General features: G+C 40.7%; 1 protein-coding gene and 2 long non-coding RNA genes across 3 annotated transcripts; 1 reads left to right on the top strand and 2 right to left on the bottom strand.

Moving 5' to 3' along the window:
- Positions 1-2,393: 2,393 nt before the first annotated feature.
- Positions 2,394-10,738, bottom strand: NPY4R2 (neuropeptide Y receptor Y4-2). Its single transcript, XM_090145160.1, has 2 exons — positions 10,558-10,738; positions 2,394-5,931 (listed from the first exon to the last, which is right to left on the bottom strand). Exon 2 carries the CDS (start codon positions 5,816-5,818, stop codon positions 4,685-4,687), a length of 1,134 nt encoding a protein of 377 aa, XP_090001286.1. The 5' UTR covers positions 5,819-5,931; positions 10,558-10,738; the 3' UTR covers positions 2,394-4,684.
- A 4,167-nt stretch (positions 10,739-14,905) lies between these two features.
- On the bottom strand, positions 14,906-16,581 carry LOC149917051 (uncharacterized). Its single transcript, XR_016468554.1, has 3 exons — positions 16,498-16,581; positions 15,725-15,827; positions 14,906-15,272 (listed from the first exon to the last, which is right to left on the bottom strand). It is a non-coding gene; the product is annotated as an uncharacterized LOC149917051 (long non-coding RNA).
- Positions 16,582-17,963: 1,382 nt separating this feature from the next.
- On the top strand, positions 17,964-20,955 carry LOC116238171 (uncharacterized). Its single transcript, XR_004168900.2, has 3 exons — positions 17,964-18,051; positions 18,623-18,692; positions 20,093-20,955. It is a non-coding gene; the product is annotated as an uncharacterized LOC116238171 (long non-coding RNA).
- Positions 20,956-22,102: the final 1,147 nt, after the last annotated feature.

Below are 22,102 nucleotides of genomic sequence, written 5' to 3'. Positions count from 1 at the left end.
GTCTGAGTAGAGGGCACAATAATTCATGAGCTACAATTATTGCATTCAGAGAGCAGAGATTTCTAGCTGGAGCCTTAGGGACAATACAAAGCTTCATGTTTATGGGTTAAAGTGCAAGTTTCATGTTCTGCATGTTATCATAGCTTGCAACTGACAAAAGCTATCTTTCTACTATCAGAGATATCTCGAGTCTAGTAAAATTAAGCTGTACTTGCATCTGTGTTATCCTACAGTAAAAACATATTATTATGTTGATGTCACTGTGTCCAGCATAACCCACCATATTTTGCCAGTTGATTAAAAAAAACAAAACTATGCAGTGTTGTATTTTCTGTGCACCATGACTAAATATATATTTTTAAAGCTTTTAATTTCTGAAAAACAACAATCAACAACCCACCAGCATTCAGTTTCACCGTGGGTTTCTATCATACAGTCTCTATGCTGCTACTGGACTTCAAGTTTATTGAGCGGTTATTGGAAAGATAAGAATAGGATAAGATTGGAAATTCAGACTAAGGCCTAATTAGCATTGTCTGGCAGGAAAAGGTATTGTACAGAAGTATAAATCTCAGCTGTATTCTGCTTATGACTTCCTGAGTTCAAAGAAATGGCTTTGTTAAGCAAACTGAGATAGCGAGGGAAAGTTATAAAAGCTATGTGGATAATATGCAGTGGTAATAAGCAACAATGCTGATATTAATGTTCAATATGCCCTGGAAGTCTGGCCATTAGAAATTCTGAAGAGAACTGCCTATGAAAGAAATGTCAGGTGGAAATGCAAGGAGATGCACAGGTCAGTGTAAAAGAATCAAGAGCTTCTTGGGTCCTCAGGATGTGATAATTTACTGAAGGCTCTTGGCAGTCTTGGTTTCTTCTGGTTGTGTTTGTGACTACAGTTAGGGACATTATGTTGTGTAGGGCCAGTCTCCTGCAATCTGCCAAGTCTGTAAAGGTGAGCTGCATCCTGGCATCAGAATATTCAGGTGTCCCATAGTGAATTTTTGATACCTGTCCTCTCCTCCTTAGTTGGCTGTGCTATACTACTGTCTGTCCCTGGGAATAATGCATCAAGGTTTTAATCCTTCACATATCAGCGACACTTATCATGTGTTGCAACTTCTGTTTTCTCTTCTTGAATGCTATTTGAGAACTAAATCTTATGTACTTAATACTGTGATTAATATAATGCCATTTTATAAAAGCAGAGACAAAGTAACATAGGCCATAGAATTTTATTTGTTATTACTAGGTTTCTCAAAATGTGCTGCTTATGTAACAGTAACAAGTTGTTTTCCTGCTCTGAAAATCTTACAATTGTTTTGAAGCACATCACAGGTGCAGGATTATTAAAAGCCTTCTCATAAAAAATAAATGTTATGATAAAGTCTTAAAATTCCATGAACTGATGATTTGTTACTTAAGCGTGTTTCTCCTGAATTACCCTTGTAATCCAGTAACAAGGCTTTTTAAAGAGCATACTCAAAAGCATTGCTGTAGTACAATGAACACAAAATTGGTTGATCCTTCTTAAATAGCTAACCAAGATCACATTTACGGATGGGTAAAATATATGTAAGGTTTTGTTTGTTTGTTTTTGTCCTGTTACCTTTTTCTGGGACTAAAGAGACAGATTTTCCCCTCGGTTGCATGAAAGCCTCAAAGCAACAAATGAAATGCCTTTCAACATCCATGCAGACATAATTACATCCAGCCTTGTGCTTTTGCCTTCAGTGGGAACAGGGTACAGTTGCTAGAGCTGTTCACTACAGTGAATAGCATATACTACTTTCTACTGCTTTTGTGCACAGCTACATTCTGTGCATCCTTTATGTCCCTGCGAAATGAAGGAACGATGATAAAAATACCACTTGTGTTCTGGCTATTTGTGAGAGCATGATGCCCAGTGCATAATCAAAGATAGAACTTACATGTGGCACAGATAGTCAGCCCTTTGAAACTTAGATTCATTTTCTGGATTTACTCTGAAGTTTGTTTTGTTACCTGGGGTATCTTTTAAGCAGAGTTTGGTGGGACGAAGCGTCTACCCAGCAGCAAGTCCGTTAGTGATAAACAGTACTTAATTCCAGACTTGACGCTTCCTGTCTTCACTAGAGGGAGCCACGTTCCTGCTCATGTCAGTATGGGTTATTGTAAAATTGGGTCCCTTTGCTTTGCATGGGCAAAATGGCAGCGTGAGTTGCAGTTCACAGGAGAGTCAGACCCTGCTGATAATTCTCTACAAAAACATTCTGATTTAAATCTTACAGTAAAGATGCACACTTCCAAAAGGAAAAACTCTGAAGATAGCTATTTTCATTTAAGAGAGTGATGCTTGAAGAACTCTATATGTAAGATTATAAATCATAGTCTTCTATGTTCATGTTTAGCAGGATATTTTTACTGTAGCTTGACATACATTAGTTAGGTGCTGAAATTGTAACAAGCAAATAGAACAGGCAGAATTACTCAACTGATTAGATGAACAACCCTGAATATAAAAACACTCCAAAATGTAATTGGCATTCATGCACTCAAATAATACAACACAGTTCTGGTAAGAGTGAAGTTGTTTATGAGACATTAATATATTTTTACTACTCAGCATTGCAAGGTTGTATCAGCTCTGCTTTCAGCTACAACAGAAAACTAAAAAACTTTTAATTCAGGGTAAGATAAAATGTGTCCTCTTGTTCTGCATTTCTTCTAATGGGCTTGATATCCAGTCTAGAAATGACATTGCATACAAAGAACCAAGAAAAGCAAGAGATAAGTTAAAGAAAAACAAAAGATGCAGCAGAAGGCCACATGAAAGAAGCAAAAATGTCTTGCCAAGTAGTTGAGGAAGATGCAAAAAGAAATCACATGAACTCTCCAGTTGACATACACACGTTCTGCCCAGAGTAAGAAGTGTGGCTATGTCAGAACACCTTCTGCCTGAAGATTCTACATGCAAGAACTGAAGGTCCAAACCTGAAGCTTTGCCACCAATTTCTGTGCCCCAGTACATGGATGAGATTTAACTTCCATTTTTGCCATCTGCAACTGTGAATTCATCCTTAATGGCTCTTGTTACCCTATAAGCAAGCTCTTAGCTCTTAAGCTTATGCCTTCAGATGCTCAGTCCCAAATTAACATTGCCTGTCAAGACTGATAATCTTTCTAACATCAAGTTGAAGGAAGATTTCTGCATAACTGTACATTAGATAGCTTCAACTCTGTGCAAACCCTTTAACTACAAAGAGTAATGACCTGTGATAAGTAATAACATAATTCAAGATAGAAATAACCTAATTTGGCCACATAGTCAGCCTACTGCTAAGGTTAGTTTAAAAACACAGGACAGAACACAGTTCTGTATTTCTTTATTATTAATCCTCTTCATTTTGAATAAACTCGATGGTTTCAATTTTTTTTTTTTTTACAAATTTTTTTTACAATGAACTTCTCACTCTTTTCTTTATCTTTTTTTTCCCTCACTATGAGCTTTCTTTATTCCTCAGCAGTCACTGAGCAATATCTCCTTACTATACTGCTTATTTACATGTAGCTTGGTTTTAAGGTTTGTGTTTCCATCTGACCTGGATTCCAGTTACGTATTCTTATTCAGCTCCATCTTTGTTGTTGCTGTCAGTGAGTGGAAGTGATGTCTGATATCCACTTCTATGTTAATAGGAAATGGTCTGCATGTGTACACTTATTTCTTTGGGACTGTACACACTCTGAAAAAACAAGGCTTCTTTGAACAGCTTTTCATGCATGTTCAGACTTTCTGAATTAGATGCAATTAGAGCACCAAGGAACTAATGAGTATTTTGCTGCTGAAGCAGAAGTGAAATCTTGCTACCAAGACACGAAACATCTCCAGTAACACAGTCACCTTTTCTCATCATGGTGTGTGCTTCTAACTTTGCAGAGCTTTGTAACTGCCAGCAGCAGGAATTGCGAAACCAACTAGATTCATTTCCATGCAGATCTGCAACTGTTTTTCATTTGCTTGAAAATAGCATTCTGCATCATGTCAATGTATTCCACGAGCTTAATTCAAGTAACATTTTCATTTCCCACTGCTCCTCTGTCAGTAACTTTCATCTTTCTTGTTCTTTGCCCAACTTCTGTGGGCAATGTCAATTTCCAAGCCCGTGTGACAAGAAGGAGAAGTTCTGGACTGACCTCCAGCTGTTTGATGCAAATTGGATCTGCTGAATGCTAACAGTTTGTCAGTTAGGAAAGCACAAAAAATATATATATATTCACATGTCTCTGTTCCCCTGGTGTGTCATCAGTACATAAAAAGTCTTAATACTGAAAAATGAAGCCTTTGTGAATGCAGCTTTGGCAGCCTGCAGTGGTGACGTTGGATGCATGAGGTTCTACCTCAGCCGTGCTGGAGATGTGAACTTAGCTGATAGACCCAATGTCAGTCTAGGTGCACCACAGCTTATCCATTGAACTGGCAGAGCAGCGGTTTGTACACCAGTCTGCACCTCCTCAAAGACACAAACACTCGCACGCCCCAGGAGCCACTGAATGCATTTACTAACTTTCTTTGCTTGTTCTTAGAAAAATCAGGCAGCAGTGGGATCCTGTTTGCATTCCAGCTTTGGCATCACCAGTTGCTTTTATACCTGCAGGTATGACTGCTGTGTGGTGTCTGTACAACCTCTGAAGTGCTTTCTGCTGGCTAGATAGAGTTATGTCTGCAATTCAATGACAGTGAGCCCTTGGAGACTTCTGTCTGCATAGTAGATAAAGGTAAATGATCATATTCTTCCATTGATGCAGTTACTGAATTATGCTGGCAGCTCAGAATCAGTGACTTCACTTCTTTTTTGAAGTTGCTATTGAGGAAACCATAGATGACAGGGTTGACACAGGTAGAAGCCATGGCTACCAAGTGGCACAATGAGAAGATAAGATTGTGGTGGCAAGGTGAAATGATCTTGTAATTCCAGTCCACAATGGTGTTGAAAACATGCAGTGGTAACCAGCAAACAGCAAAAGCAGCAACCATGGATGCTAACAAAATATTTATCCTTCTTAGCTGGACTGCTCGGTTACTGTATTCACTCTTCTCAAACATGTCCTTTCGCTTCTGTAGGCGTAAGTAGATACGCAGATAGCAAAGTATAATGAAGAACAGTGGGATGCAGTACTGCAGAAGAAGTAGAGTAGTGGTGTAGATAAGCCTGTGTTGCTCAGAAGGCCACGAGTCAATGCATATGGCCTTGTCGTAGGAAAAATTCATGATGTGTGAGAGCTGTTCATACAAATCATTAGACAAGATGGATGTGGTCAGAAAGGGAAGAGACATGAGACATGCTAAAGTCCAAATGACTCCAATTCCTAGATAGGCTTGGGAGATGCTTGGCCTCCAACCAGTTGGGTTTATGATCAGCTGGTGTCTTTCCAGAGCAATAAGGACAAGGGAAAGAATTGACACTGTCACAGATGTGCACTGTGTGAAAGAGGTCATTTTGCACATGACCTCCCCAAATATCCAATAGTCCATCATGGTGTAAACAACAGTGAAAGGCAGGCAGACAAGACACATAAACAAGTCTGAAATTATTAGATTGGAAATGAGGATGTTGGTGACATTGGTCTTTTCCTTCTGCCTGGCTATAACAGCAATCAGGCAGATGTTTCCCACAATGCCTAGAACAGTCTCCAAACTGTAAGAGGCGGCCAGAAAAACAGTAAGGTCAGTGACATTCCTGCACTGATTTGAAAGGTGTGAGGGGAAGCTTCGATTTGAGCTGAAGTTCTTACTATTCAGGAAAGGAAAAGCATCATTAACTGCCCTTGTCTTATTCATCCTGGGCCCCAAATTTTTTATCCGAAAAGGTGATAACCAAACACAGACTGGGTCTTCTGGAGCTGGCCTAAAAAGTTATCTGTTCTATTTCACTGCAGGAGGTCTGGTTAGGTCTGCAAAGGAAAGGAAAAAGATTGCTTAGTTATGTTACAAGAAATCAGTCAAAAGTGCAGTGGGGGAAAATAAGACCGAGAAGCAAGCAATAATTCTGTTTATCTTCAGCTCCTTTTTATATGGCTAATCAGATTGCGAAATGGAATGGTTTACAGATTTATGAAGTATGGAAATCTGTGCAAATCTACTGAAATATGACTTTGCCACTTGTGAAGTTATCCCTAGGATTTAATATCGACTTAGAGCAGTACCTTGACTGCCACTAACTCAGTAGAAAGTTGGATCAAAACACACCCAGGGGTAAAAATCATGTATGATCTTGTATTTCATAGAATCATAACATGGCTTAGGTTGGAAGGGACCTTAAGGATCAAGTTCCGAATCCCTGCTATGGGCAGGGCATTTGCAAGACTCTGATCCACAGCTGTGGGAAAGGCACTTTATTGGAGGCATGTTCCTTCACTCAAGTAAATCACCAATGCAAACATTAAAATATATTGATACACGAAGCTAACACCAGAATATTTTAACACAAGTTACTCTGTGAACTGAAATTGTATTTGCAGCCAGAACACGCATTTGCTTGAGACAGTATCACCATGCAAAAATTCAGGCTTGTATCCTCAGGAGGGATAACATGGGACAATTTTGAAAGCATCTGAAATAATTCAAAATCACTTCAACATTTTTCCATTTCTACACAGCTGCGATAGGTCATGGGAACTGCAGTCCAAGTTCCCTACTTCCCCTTTGTGGATGAACCCCATTGCCCATGAGGCACTGATGTCTCCCTCTGGATGGCCAGTGTGGCCATCACAGGGCTTGTCAGGAATATATTCCAACCTATTGATTTTGGCTTTCTGACTAGCTGTATTTGACAACCCTTCTTAATTCCATGTGACCAGATTCCTCCTTCAGCAGAACTTTACTCTTATTAACCAAGAGGGTTCAAATGTTCTAACAGTATGTGCCGTCCACCGGGTGCTGTTTCTGCACAAGGTATGGATCTGCCGCTCAGCCATAGCTCCAGCCCCTGAGCTGTGATTTTCATTGGGATCTCAGGAAACCAAGAGTTGAGTTAATTGAGGCTGCATGGTTTTGGAAATCTACCCACAGGAGTGCCTGGGCTCTACCAGAAGACACCTGGGAGGCTGCTGTAATCACCTGGCATGTTCCTGAGTTCCTTTTCCACTCTGCATGGGGGGTGATATACCCTTTCTTTTTTGTTACCAGCTCCTTTCCTCCAGCTGGCCATCAGGGCACACTGATGTAAATGAATACCCCTTGCTTTAGTAGAGCCTTCTCTATCATCCTTACTCTGGAACCCAAATCTACATCCAGAAATGAAAGAAAAAAATCTGACCCTGCTGGGAGCTCTTCTCCAATCAGAGGCAGTTACAGGCTGTATGAAGACTTCTGACTTGAGAAGCAAATAAATACACAGTGATTTATACCATTTACCCAATACACAAGCCCTTCCTCTGCAATCAAATGCTACTCAAATCTGTGAAGATGTGATAAATTTCTCAGAGCTTCAAAAAAAACAAGTGGTCAAGATAATAATGCATACATTAAGTGGTATGGTGAGACTCACTGTTGGAGTAGCAGTAACTGCTGAGCAAATTCACTCATCAAGGTAAAAGTATAAGCCAGATCCCACAGATTTAAGGGGCATGCTCCCAAGAGGAACACCAAAGGGAGAGTGTGAGTGTGTATTTGTTGCAGACAGTATTGTGGTGCCTCTGAAGGCTCTGCATTTTGTTGGGTTAGGCATCTCTTTCAGTGCATTGCATTCTGTAATATTTCTCACAAGATGACTGGCAAGCACTTCCCAGTCATGTGTTCTCATGGTGATGCCACAGGTTCATAATATATTATCACCCTCATATCACAGGCTAGGGGATGAGGCAGGGAAGTGAGATGTGAGCGTCTCAGCAAAAGCTTTGGTGCACTAAGTAGATGTGAAATTGCTTGTTGGACCTGATTCCTTTGGAAAGTCAGAGGCTAGATGACCTGTGTGCAGCTCTCTGTATCTCTTATTCCAGTGTCTAGCATGTAAAAAACATTTCTAGAAAAGTAGAACAGTGACCTTATATCTACGTATCCTGTTACAGCACCCCTAGATGACAAATTCTTAGGGTCAGTCACTGCCAAGTCCTGTCATCTCAAGGTGTTTAATGCTATTCAGTTTGGTCTAAGTTGAAAACTAATAATAATCAATATGGGCTCCCTCTGTTTAGACAGTTGAATTAAATGTTGACTTACAAACTGAATCACCAGTGCAGGTGGAAAAGAGTTCTGACTCCCCTCACTGTATTAAAAGCATGTTGATTACTCAGTAAAATACACAAAGAAAACAAAACAAAACAAACAAACAAAAAACTGTGGGCAAAGGCAACAGCTTTTTTTTTTTCAGAAAGTGAAGTAATACTTGCTTGGCTTGCAGGAGCAATGAGCTTCCTAAATCAGCATGGGGAGGAAGTTGGGAGAAAGAGTTGAAATTGCTGTTCCTTTGTTTTTAAAGAGGAAAGGATATACCAGCTCAGAATCATCAATGAACTTCAGGAAAGAGGTCAACTATGAAAATCAACATGCTCCAAAAGCAAGGTCTTCTTTAATTGATGCAGTGTGAAATGATATTTCTAAAAAGTGGGTGACACAAAAGTCTGCTGCAACTTTACTGGATACAGAAGAATACAACAGGGAACTTTCAGACTTAATCTTTGTTAAATTCTTCATTTGTTTCCTTTACCGACATTCATCGTTCTTTTGGAAGCAAGGAAATAGAGCAGCTGAGGTCTGAAGGATTTGCTTCGCTGAACAACACAGTCTTCTAAACTAAGAAAAATCACTCAGGATATCCCAAAGAAAAAAATTGAAAAGAAACTACAATCAGCTTGACTGCCATATCCTATATATGCCAGAAAAATTCTTTGAGGAAAAGGGAATTCCGGTGACATTATGTCAGCTACCTAGGAAAGAGCAGATTGTTCTTGCAAAGCTGACCAGCACCAGCTCTTCTCTGCATTCGAGTCAGTCTCTGTATAGCTATGATGGGCAGTGTGTGTTACTTCCTACATTAGACATAAGTAGAAGGGAAAAAACGTTTGCAGTTCTTGGCTTCATCATTTGGTACTCAGACACAATTACTTGTCTGGCTCAGAACTTAATTGGTAGCTCAAGCCCTGTTTGCTGCTTCCAGTCCATAAGTCTTCATGAGAGAAGCAGCTCTTACAGCCAAATGGCTGTATTACTGATTTAGAGCTATGACAATTATCTGGAGTAAAGCAGCTATGGGCTGTCTCTTTTAAACTAGAGACAAATAAGTATTGGAAACATTTAACAGAACTCTGAAACGTATCACTGAGTACGTACAGAAATCCCACAGCCATACAAAATCCATAAAGCATTTGATACAGTGAGATTTAATGGTGAACATTTTTTATACTCTTCCTCTTAGCTAAATTCTATTCCAAAAGTATTGGGAGGGGCTACCTTAGATCACTGAAGGAGCTAATGTTAAGTTTTTCTAAAATCTGGGGTACAAGACATGTGAATTAATATGTTACAAGTCTATAACATTGAAAGATGGTTTAAATACCCACAGAAGTGAGCAAGGCTGGGTGCATCTGTCAAAAACTGTCACTGCTTAGTGGAAAGTGATGGTTTGGTGCACCCATCCTCTGCGAGCTCAAATCCGTATCAGTCCGGCACTGACAAATCAATTGTTTGCACAGCCTTAATCTACACTGAATGATAAAGTTAAGTATTTGTTATGGCCTCTCTTGCTTTTATAAACCTTCTTGCTAAATTATTACTATTAATAATTGTGTTAATGTTTATTGTGGCAGTATTAAAATCTAATTGAGTGCTTGGTGCTGTTCAGATCTAGGGGAGGTGACAAGGCTCTCTCTGGCAACAGAGTTAGGGAAAGAGCTTTAAAAGTATACAAACAGAGCAAAGTATTTATTACTGTTTTTCCTTGCCTTGTGACTGGATTCAGAGCTCATTGATCCTTGTGGACTTTGGATCAGATTCACTTCACGTTCCGTCCTTGTTTCTGTACGGTTTTAAAACCACCAAGAAATCCACAACAGTTTCATGGAACTGAAGAACTGTGTAAGAATTCTTTGCTTTCAGGAATCCAACCTGGCTTTCATTCCACGGCTTATCTTGAATTTAAACTACATCCCCATCAGCTCCAGTGACCTAATTTTAACATGTAAATGCTAATTGAATGTGTTTCATTATTTCCTGTTACCATAATAGTTTACTGAATGAAAAGTCAGAACTGTTCTGAATCCATATTTTCATGTTCTTCTAAAACTTGTTTGTTTGAATTGTATGAATGTAGTAACTACTCAGCAACTCAGTCCTATACATCTCAGATATACAGTTCTTCCCTCACGTCCTAGGTTAAAGTTTCAGGTGAATCCTCACTGAGCTGACTGGTTTCTGACCAGAAAACCAAAGCAGAAGGAGATCAGAATATAAAGGAATTAATAATGATATTATCATCTGTCAGCAACTGAAGCTGAACAAATGTTGACAATCAAGAGTGATACCTTTATTAAAGAGATCTGAGATCTTGTAAATCTGAAATAAATACTTCAGAAAATTCTTACCTCTCTCTGATGGAGGAAATGACCACTGTTGCTGCACGTTTCTGTCTTGGAAGAAGGGAGAGCTGTTACAGCAGCAAAGTTAAGACCATCTGTGTTTCAGCAATCCAGAAGAGATATTCTGCTCGCTGCTTCTGTAGGTAATTTGGGTGGCAATTCTCCCCCTTTTACCCCCCGCCCTCCTTTCTCCTCTTCAGTTTAGCCAATGAATCCCGCTTCATCCCTGTGCTCTGACTTTGAACTTCTGGCTCCCTCTGCTGTTCCATAAGTGCAGAAATTCTACAGATACATGAGATGGAGAGCAGCTTCAGGAAAGAGCTATGAAGTGATTGAAGCACAACACCCATTCATGCTACACTCTTAACATGTGTATGAGTGGAATTGCTAAAGCAGAGAGATGAAGTACAGGAACAGAGCCCCATTCTCTTCTCCTTCCTGAGGAAAGATTTCTGCAGGCTCCACAGTGGATTTTACTTCTTTTTCTTTTTTTAACATTGTCAGTATTGGTTTTCTCATTTTTATTTGCAGTTCACCAAAAACTAGAATTGGAGTTTTATTTTAGGAGAATGCAGGCTTCAGCCTCTAAACACCCAGCTTATGGAAAGGGAAAGGTGGACTGTAACTCAAGCAAACAACTCAGAAGTGTAAGAGCACTGCAAGATTTGGAAATAGAGAGGAGAGTTTGCACCACTACCAGCTTTCCTTGGATTGTTTGTTCATTAGCTTGCTTCTTGTGAAAACACAAGGCAGAAATCAGAGCTGCAAATTTTTCCCTTGCATTGAGAGAACATAGAGACAATATTTTATTTCCAAGGGCTACAGCAGGGTAATCTAATTTTCAACTTTACTTAAAATGTGCTTTAAGCTGAAGCCAGCCACTTACCTGGTCCTGTGGCTGCTGCTCTTCTGGTGTTTTTCACAAGGTGTGATAAGTGGCTGTAGCAAATATGTAGTTACATTTGTAGGCATGTAGTATGCTGACAGAAATCAAACATTTCAATATCAAAAATAATGACAAGCTCTTATCAACTCAACTAACTGTGAAAATTGTCATTTATTTGTACTGTATTCTCTTTCTTTTTTTTTTTTTTTTTTTTTCTGGTACCAGCTATTAAAGAGATGTGTCAATCTACTTTAAGCACTTGCCTGATATTTTTCATCACTAAAGGAATAAAGCAGAAGTAGAAATATATAAGGTATTTCTAGCTTGTATTGGCATTTCTTGTGCTTTGCAATGCTGAGAGACTTTAAAATTGAAATGTGTGCTGTATGCTTTAAGCTGGAGAAAGGTCCTTATTTGCTGCTCCTTTCTTCAGTGCATGTCTGCTTCATTTCTTATTAAGTATTTTTCCCATCTTCCTTTTCAGGAGCTTTATTTACCAGCTGGTTTGTAGCAGCATCTCCCTTCTTGCCATGAGCATCTCCATATGTGGGGAAGGCAGCGTGCAGCCAGCTGGGCAGGCAGCACCCAGTCAGACCCAGATCTTCTTTCCAGCTCCTTGGGCAGTAGAGGCTTCACATCCTCCTGGAGCCAGAGGAGCTGGAATGATTTATCTGGCCTGCTCACTTCTGTTTCTTCCTTAATTTGTTTATGATATGTTTATTAGTTCTGCTGTTCCAAGCATCAAAGAAGGGGAGAGAAGCTGCTAAGAAGCAGACAGCGCTTTTTCTGGGGAATGTTTTGATTTAGGGAGCTGTTCATCCTGTCTCCCTCAGCTTGCAACAGTGCTCAGCCAGCTGTCTCTCCACATCTCCCAAACAGTTAAAGTTACACTGTGTCACATTTATTCTCTCAACCCATACCTTTGGGAATAGCCTGCAACCATCGAATTAGCATCTGCTTTCCTCTTGTGGTCAATAGAGAAAAGCTGCAGCACTGGTCCTGAAAGACTGCTCAGGATTCTGCAGCCCAGGGAGCAGAAAATGACCTGACCATGACTACTTGGCTACAGTATCGAGATCTGTCTTCTTGACAAATTTTTGGGATGAATTGCTGTATCAAGGTTCTGGTCATATTTGGTGAGGTGGATGGGGTTATGTTAGAGTTCTGTTTCATGCAGTTTTTTCACACACAGCCCAGATGCTCACTGTTAACTAGTTGATGTGGGAGGAGCACTTGTGTCTGAACCTGGAAACATGCAGCAGCTGCTGAAGCAGGATATGGTAAAGCTGGGGCTGCCAAGCCCAGCTGTCCCAACTACAGCAGTGCAGGAGAACACTGGAGCAGCACGGGGTAAGAACAGCTGCAGCAAGACAAAGATGCAGGTGCCTCTTTCCTCATCCAAGTGAGTCTCGTTGCTTGATTCAGTGCCTTGCTCAAAGGGATGCTGGTAGCTGAGCTGGCTGGTTTGAATGTGGACATGTTTAATTGCACTGTTCAATAGGGACTACTCAATTGTTACTTGCAGAGAGTTGGTAGGGATCCTGATCTGCTCAGACTTTTGGAAAATGCATAAGCAGGGTTTGTATGAGGGTTCCAAGAGTGGAAATTCCTTCATATGCAAAATGCTTGCTGCTGGAAAGCAGCCTGGAGTTCAGTAGTCTCAGCTATTCTAAGTCCTCTGTTAGTCAGGCTGGCTGTTCCCGTTCATGTCAATAGGTTTACATAGTCTAGCAACCAACGGACCAGCCCTTGTTTGCTGTTGATAGGGAAAGGAGTAAAACTGTGGCTGGCATGGTGTGAGCCTGTCCTCCCACCTCAGTGATAAGCACACGTGCTCCCGTTGCTGCCCACAGCGTGCGCCCCTGATACAGGAAGGCACTTGAGATCTGGCCTCTTTCCTCTGCTGTGCTTTTATATAACACTTGGACTACCCGAAGATAACGTGTTTCTAGGGGGTTGCATGGGGAACAGCACTCTTTGTGATGGTTAGAGACCTCCTTTCTGAAAGAGGTTATGGTAATAGCAAGGCCCCAGCCAAGAAACATTCACTGGGTACAGTTAGCACTTTCCTGGGAGTGAGGGGGATGTCACAGCACTGGGACTATGACTGCACCTTGGATGCTCTGAGGGTCCCTTCCAGCCACATTAGTCCTCATTGATGGAACCCTGGAGCTCTGTCTCTCTTTCTCTCCTCTGAGCTTGGTATTTGGGAGGCCAGTTCACCTACAACACATTCAGCAAATCAAACTATGGTTCAGCATTTGGAGTCCTGATCTTTCCGGCACTCTTAAACAGCATGAGGTACTTAATGACAAATATATTATGGAGGAAACGTACCAGAGAGCAGCACATAGTCCATGCACATGCTAAGGGGCTGCAAGGTATGGTCTGAAGGAGTTACTACCAAGCAGGTCTAGCTAATCCTGAAGGACACAGATTTAAGGATCCATGATTGCATTTCTCGTTTTACTTTCATTATCAAATCACCCTAATGACTTTCTGGAAGTACCTGGAACCATGAATGAGTTTTCTTCTAAAATTTAGTAAGCAGTGTTCCTTAGTATGTGCAGCTTTTCTACTTGCACTCTCAATACTGCCCTTGAAGATAGGTTGTGTGACTGTTTTTCCTCAACAGATATGCAGAAAATAATGGTTTTCCATCAGCTGAAATATGCCCTTGTAATATGCTTCAGCAAGGTAGAAAAAAGAACATGAAGAAAACATCTATGTGTTACTCTTAAATAAACTGAACTCACTAAACGATTTATATGGGCTTTTTGTGCTGGACAGCAGTCTTATTATAATTGCTATTTATATTGTCTAAACATGTTTTATAGGATACTTTTCATATAAACCACTCTCATGGACTTTGTACCAGGCACAGAGTCATGCCTGAAGCCTACTCTCTAAACATGCTTTATAGTCTAGGTTTTCTATACAAACAGCTTTCACAGGGTTGTTTGTCACTGGACTTTGATCCAAACAAGATTATTGCAGGAAATTCTACCCCAGTATGGAAAGCTACAGAGCTATTTATATGGCATTTCTTTGCAATAGGTTGGATTCTAAGGCATGAGCTGGCTGTTTTTGTAAGATACCAGTTATCTCCTGAAAAATATTTTTCCTTGTATATCTGCGCTAATGGATTGACCTACAGAAGGCACTAAGGTGGAAGAGGCTTTCAAAGGGCTTTGTTCTGTTTTGTTCCATCCTGTTTTTCTAGTCCACGTGTCCTTGGGAGAAATGTCAATGAGTGTAACAGCATAATGAATCCGTTTGTCTGGCTGCTTTATGTAATAACTATTACTCTAATTGCTAGATTATTTCAAAATCAATATTTAGCTTTACTACCATGTTTTTACAGACACCGTGAATTCTTGTTTTCAACAAGACTATTCAGTGAGTGCTTGGAAGAAAAATAAATCATTTGATATATGTGAAAATTTATTTAACTCTGGATCCCAACAGAAAAAAGTCACAAAGTTATCTGTGGTAAAGCTTTGTTATAAATGTGTATATAATAAGACAAACCATCTAGTGTCATAAATAAGACAGATGGCACAACTAGAGCTATGAAAGACATGAGGTGAACTCATTCCTCATGAAACCATGCTGCTTTGCTTATTTTCTCTAAGTCACAGATGTAGAATATACCTAACTTCCAGAGGATGTGCAGAAGAAAGAGGACAAACACATCAAACAGCCTTAACCAACCCCATTGTAGACTTTGCAGCTTATGTCAGGATTAGTCTTCTTCACAACTCGGATGGAGCAGCTTTTCTTGTGGAAGAGACCAACGCAGTTCACCCTGTCATAGTTCTTGGGGACTGAAACCCTGTCATTGAGAAAGGCAAGGAGACAAATCAGGAGCCAAGACCTGAACAGAGATAAGGATGCTTATTGAGCTACAGCCATCCTGTAGCAAGCTACATTATGGATTGGTTTGGCTCACGGTCTCCATTAATATCAACACTGAGGAGCTGTCACCAGAAGGGGTTGGAGTTTGATGATCTTTAAGATCCCTTCCGACCTAAACCATTCTGTGATGAGGAAGAGCTGCATCCTCTGTAAGAACTTTGCTGTCTTTCACTTTGTTTCTTCCCAAATAAGTCTATGTGGTTATCAGATAATTCTACTTAGTCATAATTAGAACTAACTAGGATATAGGAAGAGGAATTTTGCTCAAGTGAATATGATATTCAAGCTCAGGCTTTCACCAAGGCTTTTTTAAGTCTGAACATATCAACCAGTTCCTTAATAAGCAAGCAATAATTTGGGGGAACTTACAAGCTGCAGCAAACCATCGCATTCATCTTACACTTGCATTGGTAACAATCTTCAGTCTTCCACACTGCACCAAAAACGTAGAGGTTTCTGTTTGAAATGCACCCTACATGCACACAACAGAAAGCAAGTCAGTAATCAATATGGACATGTATTAACAGACATAAATCACAGTCTTCTGTTCATGGGCTGGCAATCAAAACTCTGATTTACACTGAATCACATCAGCAGAGAATCTGACCCAGTGCTTTGCAGAGCAGATACCACATCTTTACTCCTGAAGTGCACGGGAGAGTATCATGATAAAGTGGTAGCAACCACGTGCTAGAGAAATACTCCTCTGTTCTTGTGATAGATCTAAAGAAATACTTCAGCTGATGGCTATGGTAGGATATTTCTGCCTTTTATTATACTCAGTATACAGATCTAGACTGTAGTTTCTCCCTCCCCTCTTCTCCCTCAACTTTTATAAAGTTTCAACAACACCAGTCTTGCAGCCTTAGCTTTGATTTTAGTGTTAGGTACCCTACTCAAGTTAGACAGTTCATGTGTTCTGCCGTGTGGGAAATGGCTTCAGCTATACGTTAACCCTGAGGGTGCATCTATGTCATGGAATAACATCTGTCTGTCTGCTTGGAGATGTCTTCAGGTGGGTTGATAGCCCAGCATCCTGCTGATTGGATCAATCTTCAACACAGGATGTGTTATACTGTTCCAGCATTTCTAGCAAAATTAGACTTTGAATCTCAGGGATGTCCAGTATTTGCCATTCTTACCATACTTGCTGGATGTTCTAAAGTAGCAGCGGGCATCGCACAGAGTCCTTGAGAAGAGGATCAAGCAGAAGACCAGCAAGAATTTCTAGAAAAGAAGCAGGAAGTTTTCTTTAAACCAGATGTTTTTTCAGTGCTCTAGTAAACTGACACACTTGCAAAGAATTAAGGACAAGTCCTATTATTATAAACAAGCTCAGATTGAAAATACTTTCCACGTATGTACACACACACTACACACCTAGCATATAAACTGCTGACTTACCATTCTTGCACGGGCTGCTCACATTTCATAGTGAGGAGTAGCTGTGTATTTATATACAGTGTGGAAACAATGGTCAAGACAAAGGGAGGTGATGTCACCATGAGCACCCCAGGAGCCAGTGGACACTCTAACCTGTTCCTACCATCGATCAGAAGGTGTCACCTCAAAAAGTCTTGCAGAAGCTTGTTTTGTGCATGGATGTACATCTTGACCTTCACTATGCCAGTGTACATCTGAAGAAACTCCAACAGATACATTAGTCACTCTGCACCAGCACCAGTGTTGGAGAAAGCCTGTGACCCCCCAAAAGCTGCACCTCCAGCCCTGGCAGGCCATCAAGGAGCAGTGGGAAAGGGCATGTGAGCAGCAAGGCAGTGTTGTGCTATTGTTCACCTGACCTGCTGCCGGGACATCACCCCTGGTCTGGAACAGGTCATTCCTACAGTGCAGCAGTGTGGCCAGTGTTCTCAAACTGATTTATTATAATTTCAGTGTATATGTGACATGTTATTTTGTCCAAATTTAATGACCTGTAAGGACTAGCCAAAGAGTTTTGTATCTCCAGGTTGCTGATGCAAACCCCGGCCCACAAGACACGCACAGATCACCATGAACAGACAGCACCTTTTTGTCAACAAAAGTGAGATGAGCTGCATGTGTATTGTCTCAGTTCAGAAGTGAAGCCAACAGTCAGGGTGCTTTTGTAGCTCACGTCTTTCTGACAGCAATAGTAGTGACATTAGGGATTAGAAAAGGCAAAGAAAGCAAAATTCCTGCTTTCTTTCACCTCATACATACCCTGCCTCCAAGGCATTTGGGATCTTGCGGTGTTGGTTTTGGAGATCATCAGGATATGTTACTGCAGGTATTGGGGGTTTTTGCACTATTGCAGTACACACTATGTGAGGCTGCATCTCACAACCATCCAGGAAAACTCTCACAGACCCCAGACCATCAATGGCCATGCTGGAATCTGGAGGAATCCACTGCTTCACTGAACTGGGGCACAGGCATGACAAGCTCTGAAAGTTGCCAGAGGATTCCCAGAATAATGAGTTGATTAATTCTGCTGGTGAGGTTCTTTCAGCAAGCCTGTGCTTGATTAAACACCTTGATTACTCATTAGCTTCTACTGATTGACAAATAGTTGGAGGAAGCCAAGCTGCCCTGAAGGGGGCTCTTGGATAAAAGGTGCAGTAGCAGATCAAGTAACCTTTCTGGAGGGGTCCAGAGCAAAGGAGGTGACTGCAGAAGAACTGGTTGCTGCCTATTTGACAGAGGGGCTGATTTGTGTAAGTGTCTTTGGTTTGATTTTGTTTTTTTACTCTTGTTCTTGGAGAGAAGCTTGAGAGCTTTTATTGTAGTTTGCTTTTAATCTTGTAGTTCTGTGTTAATTTTGTGACTTTTGGTAGATCATATTCTGTGTGTGGTTCTGCTTTAGGAAACAATTGTTGTGTCTGATGCAGTACCTTAAGGAAATGCTCTGTGGTAATCCTTGAATGGATGAACACCTGTCTGAAGGGAATGATTTCTTCAAGTTGACTGTGTTAATATTAAGAGGAAATAAAGTGAAAATTATATTTATCATTTGCTATTAAATTTTTAAATGTGTGATTGCCTTCAAATTTCTGGCTTGACCTTGCTGTCACTCTTAATCTTGTCATATTCCTTGATGAGTGACTGTTGAGTGACTATGCAGTACCTGTAATAACAGTATAGCTTCAAAGAAATGTTAACATTCATGAAGGGCAAGGTGCATTCTAAATTGTCCTAGAACAATAAGCTTATTGTATTTTTTCTCTCATGAAAATAAGAAAAAAAAACTATATTAACGAGTTTTTCCAAACCACTGCTGTTTCTCAGGTAGCCAAGCTCACTGTGGTTGAAGCCATTGCTGCCTTACTGCCTGGTGGTGCTGGGTCTTTAACCTCAGGTGTGTGCTAAAGTATGCTCTGTGTGATTTCTTTTTTTGCCTTTAAAGTTTTTAAAAAAAAAAAAAAAAAAAAGGCACTGTAAGGTTACTTAGATTGGAAACTTGAGAATGAAGAAACCAAGTGCTTATGAAAGTTTGTGATTTTGAGTGACATTTGGGTTCTATAAGAGAACAGAGGCTAAGACAGTCTCTGTCCATGCTTGCTGATCTGCTCAGGAGTCTTCTCTGGAGTCAGTAAGGCTTTCCAAGTCGAGTAGGTAGTGAAGGAGAAGGGAGCTCTCTGTTGTGTGGGTGTGAATGAACACTTCCCTGTAGGGTGTGTCTTTTGGGGTCCCTCTCTTCAGAGAAGGATAAGTCAATCTTGCCCAGTGGATGCTGTAAGAGGTGAGGAGGCTGAGTGCCTCCTGAGACATGGAGTACTGCCTTTCTGTCACAACTTGCTGCTTGCCTGTGTACCTTTATTCCTTGAGATCAGTGGAGCTCACAGCCTGGCTCCAGACAGCCTGTATGTCTTTCACTAGCTGTGGGATATGGCAGCAGTTAATATATGGGTGTCCTTAGCTTGAGGTCTGTGAAGCAATGAGAGGAACATCCAGCCCTGCCTTTCCCTGTTTATCTTGCTGTTTGTCAGTGAAGCTGCCAAGCTAAACTGGTTAAATAATGCAGTGGTTTGACAAGTGCAGTGACTGCCAAACCGGGGAGGCAGTTCTGCCTGGAGATGCTTTTGCCAATTAGGAGGATTCTGAGTAACTTAGAGATGCCTGGGGCCAGGCTGGACTGCTCTCCCCACCTCAGAGTAAAAGGGTGCCTTGATGTCACCCCTGGGTCACCAAGGCTCTGACTGCAGGCCAGGTCTCCACTCCTGAAACTCAAGTGTAACTTGCCTGTATTGAAAACCTAACCTGTCTTCAGGAGCCTGTGATTTGACATGGTCTGTTGGATGACTGTTCATTTTTTAAGTAAGAATGTTCTTTGAAGCAAAAATTGAGTTTTCTAACTGCTGCTCCTGCATAAAGTCTGACTCTTTAAACTCTTCTGCAATGTAACCGCTTCCCTGAAGAGAGGAAAAATTTACTTTGTTCCCTTTTTCACTACTAGGTTTGAGACCTACAGACCTTTGTGGACAGAGACTTAAACTCTTCCCTTTTCCAAGGTTCCAGATGCCCTCAGGAATTGACCCTTCACAAACCTTGAATCTGAGTCCAGAGAGGTTTCATCTTATACTGTTGGCTGTACTGTGCCCAGTGCATCTCAGCTTTGGTGGTGGCTCCTTTGAGCCATTGCACATTTAGCCCTTCTCAAGCTCCCCAGAGCTACCTGATGTCACAAAGTCTCAGGACTTCGGTAGCAGCTCCAGTAATCTAGCCCTGATTTAAATCTTTTTTTTATTCCTCTTGCAGATGGTATGCTGGTCATGTCTATGGATCCTACTTCTACCCATGGCTTTGCAAATGTGTCTGATTAATAAAATAATAACTGCAGTTAAATTGCAGTATGTCAGTATGCTGTAGTTACCAGATAGTCCACAGAATTGTTTCCTGACAGGCAGCTCTCAAAAACTAGTGCTGTGGAAGATGGTGGCAGCAGCTGATGGCATGAATGCATTCTGAACTGTAAATGGGATGGATGTTCTGCCACTTGCTCCTTCCAGCCAATGCCCATGGTCTTATCAGCTCTGAGCTGCTCGTTTTGGAGAAAGAATTGCCCAGGATTACTTGGTAGACAAGCAGTTGTATCTCTGTCTCCTGAAATTAATGCTTCTAAGGAGTTTGGCTGGAAATCTCAGGGTGCAGGGCTATAGGCTGAACTTTGTCCTGCTTGTAGCTAAGTGTTGTGGTCTACTACAGCCTTAGGACCTGAGCAGAGGTGAGCTTAGCAAACAGAGCTTGTTACCTTCCAAGTTAAGGAACGCTGCACTAACACAATGTGCAAGAAACTTCTAAATCTGATATAGTCTGTGGTTCATGGCATGAACTATTAAAAAATCTGTCAACAGGGCAGAAAATTACTTGCTGGAATCTTCTTTTTTTCTACTCTAGAAAGCAAGAAAATTACAGTGGGGGGAAAAAGGGGGGCAATGCAGCCAGAAATATGTATGGTAAAAATGCAGGTTTTGATGAGAAGCATATAAGGAGATTTGTCACCACAGACTTTAAAGCATGAGATCAGTCTTATCACAAACTCTTGTCTTTGTATGGGTTTTTTGTGTGTGTTGTTTTTGCTCTGTTAAAAATTAGAGATGCTAATGCATCTAATTCCTGAATAAAGCTTTGGAGTAGAGTTATCATTGAGCTTTCTTTCTTGGGTATAAGGGACAACAATAGGCAGGCCAAGTCTGAAGATGGGCGCTCAGTCCTGCTGATGACCTCTTCAGAAGCTTCTCTCTGTACTAATAGATTAAAGATACTTCTAAAAAGCTGCTTGCATTCTTAAACCCCTCTGGAACTAATGAAAATTAAGCTCAGATCTGCCAGCCAGAAGAACCAGGCTTTAGGTTTTCATACTCTGTAGATTTTGCTTGACCAGCCTTTCCTTCACACACACGAGCACTGTTGTAGAACTAGGATGCCATCTAGTGATTTCATAGCAGAGAAAGAGGGATAGAGCTATCTGCTGTATTAAGTTCTTATTACTTCCCTTAACACTTGCTGGGAAGTTAGTTAGAACTTCCCTGCAATTTCTGGCTGCTGGTGAGCACCAGGTGGAGTAGCACTAGTTTTCCACTCTCTTTCTGATATGACTTTGATTATTCTAACTTTCAAACTCTTTCTTACTCCAGACTGTGGAGGAGTTCCCTGATACTGAACACACAGTCAAAACAGATACTGAAATTCTAAGTGTTGCTCTTGCAAATGTTTCTGTTAGGACTCATAATCTTACAGAGAGTTATATGCTGAAAGAAAATCAATGTCAAAGTAGAATTTTGGGGTGGGGATAAGTCTTATGACTGTTTTAAATTGATCATATAACTTGTGTGTTCTTAAGTTTCATATAAATTGCTATTATAAAGCCAATCATTTTGCCTTTAATAAACCACAGCATGGCTTTGAGAAATAAGTACACAATAGATTTGAACAGAAACTTGGAGGCATTCAAGAGATGCCAAGACAAATATTCCTGCATACCAATAGATGCATTAATGAAGAACAAAGTGAAAAAGCTGAACTAGCATAAACTGAATGCATCTGCATTTAAAAAATAGTACAAAACAGAAAGTGATCTGCAACTCTCTAGCTTCTCCACTAAGTTTAACCTAAATAAAATATGTGCATTCCTTGTTTAAGATTGTTCAGAAATAAATTTTAAGACTGGCAAAAATCTTAATGGGAACAAAACATGAATGGATACAAAACCAGGTAAGTTTTAAGTGATAAATGCTCTTTAATAGGAAAACTTCCTTTAGATTATGG

Source organism: Phasianus colchicus, chromosome 8, assembly GCF_987193195.1.
Source record: "Phasianus colchicus chromosome 8, bPhaCol1.hap1.1, whole genome shotgun sequence".
In the NCBI taxonomy this organism is placed as follows: domain Eukaryota; kingdom Metazoa; phylum Chordata; class Aves; order Galliformes; family Phasianidae; genus Phasianus; species Phasianus colchicus.
The sequence above is the reverse complement of the archived record's forward strand: the minus strand, read 5'-3'. Positions and strand labels throughout refer to the sequence as shown.

Excerpts from the sequence above, each read along its gene's own strand:
- NPY4R2 (XM_090145160.1), bottom strand. The coding sequence starts at position 5,818 with ATGAATAAGACAAGGGCAGTTAATGATGCTTTTCCTTTCCTGAATAGT.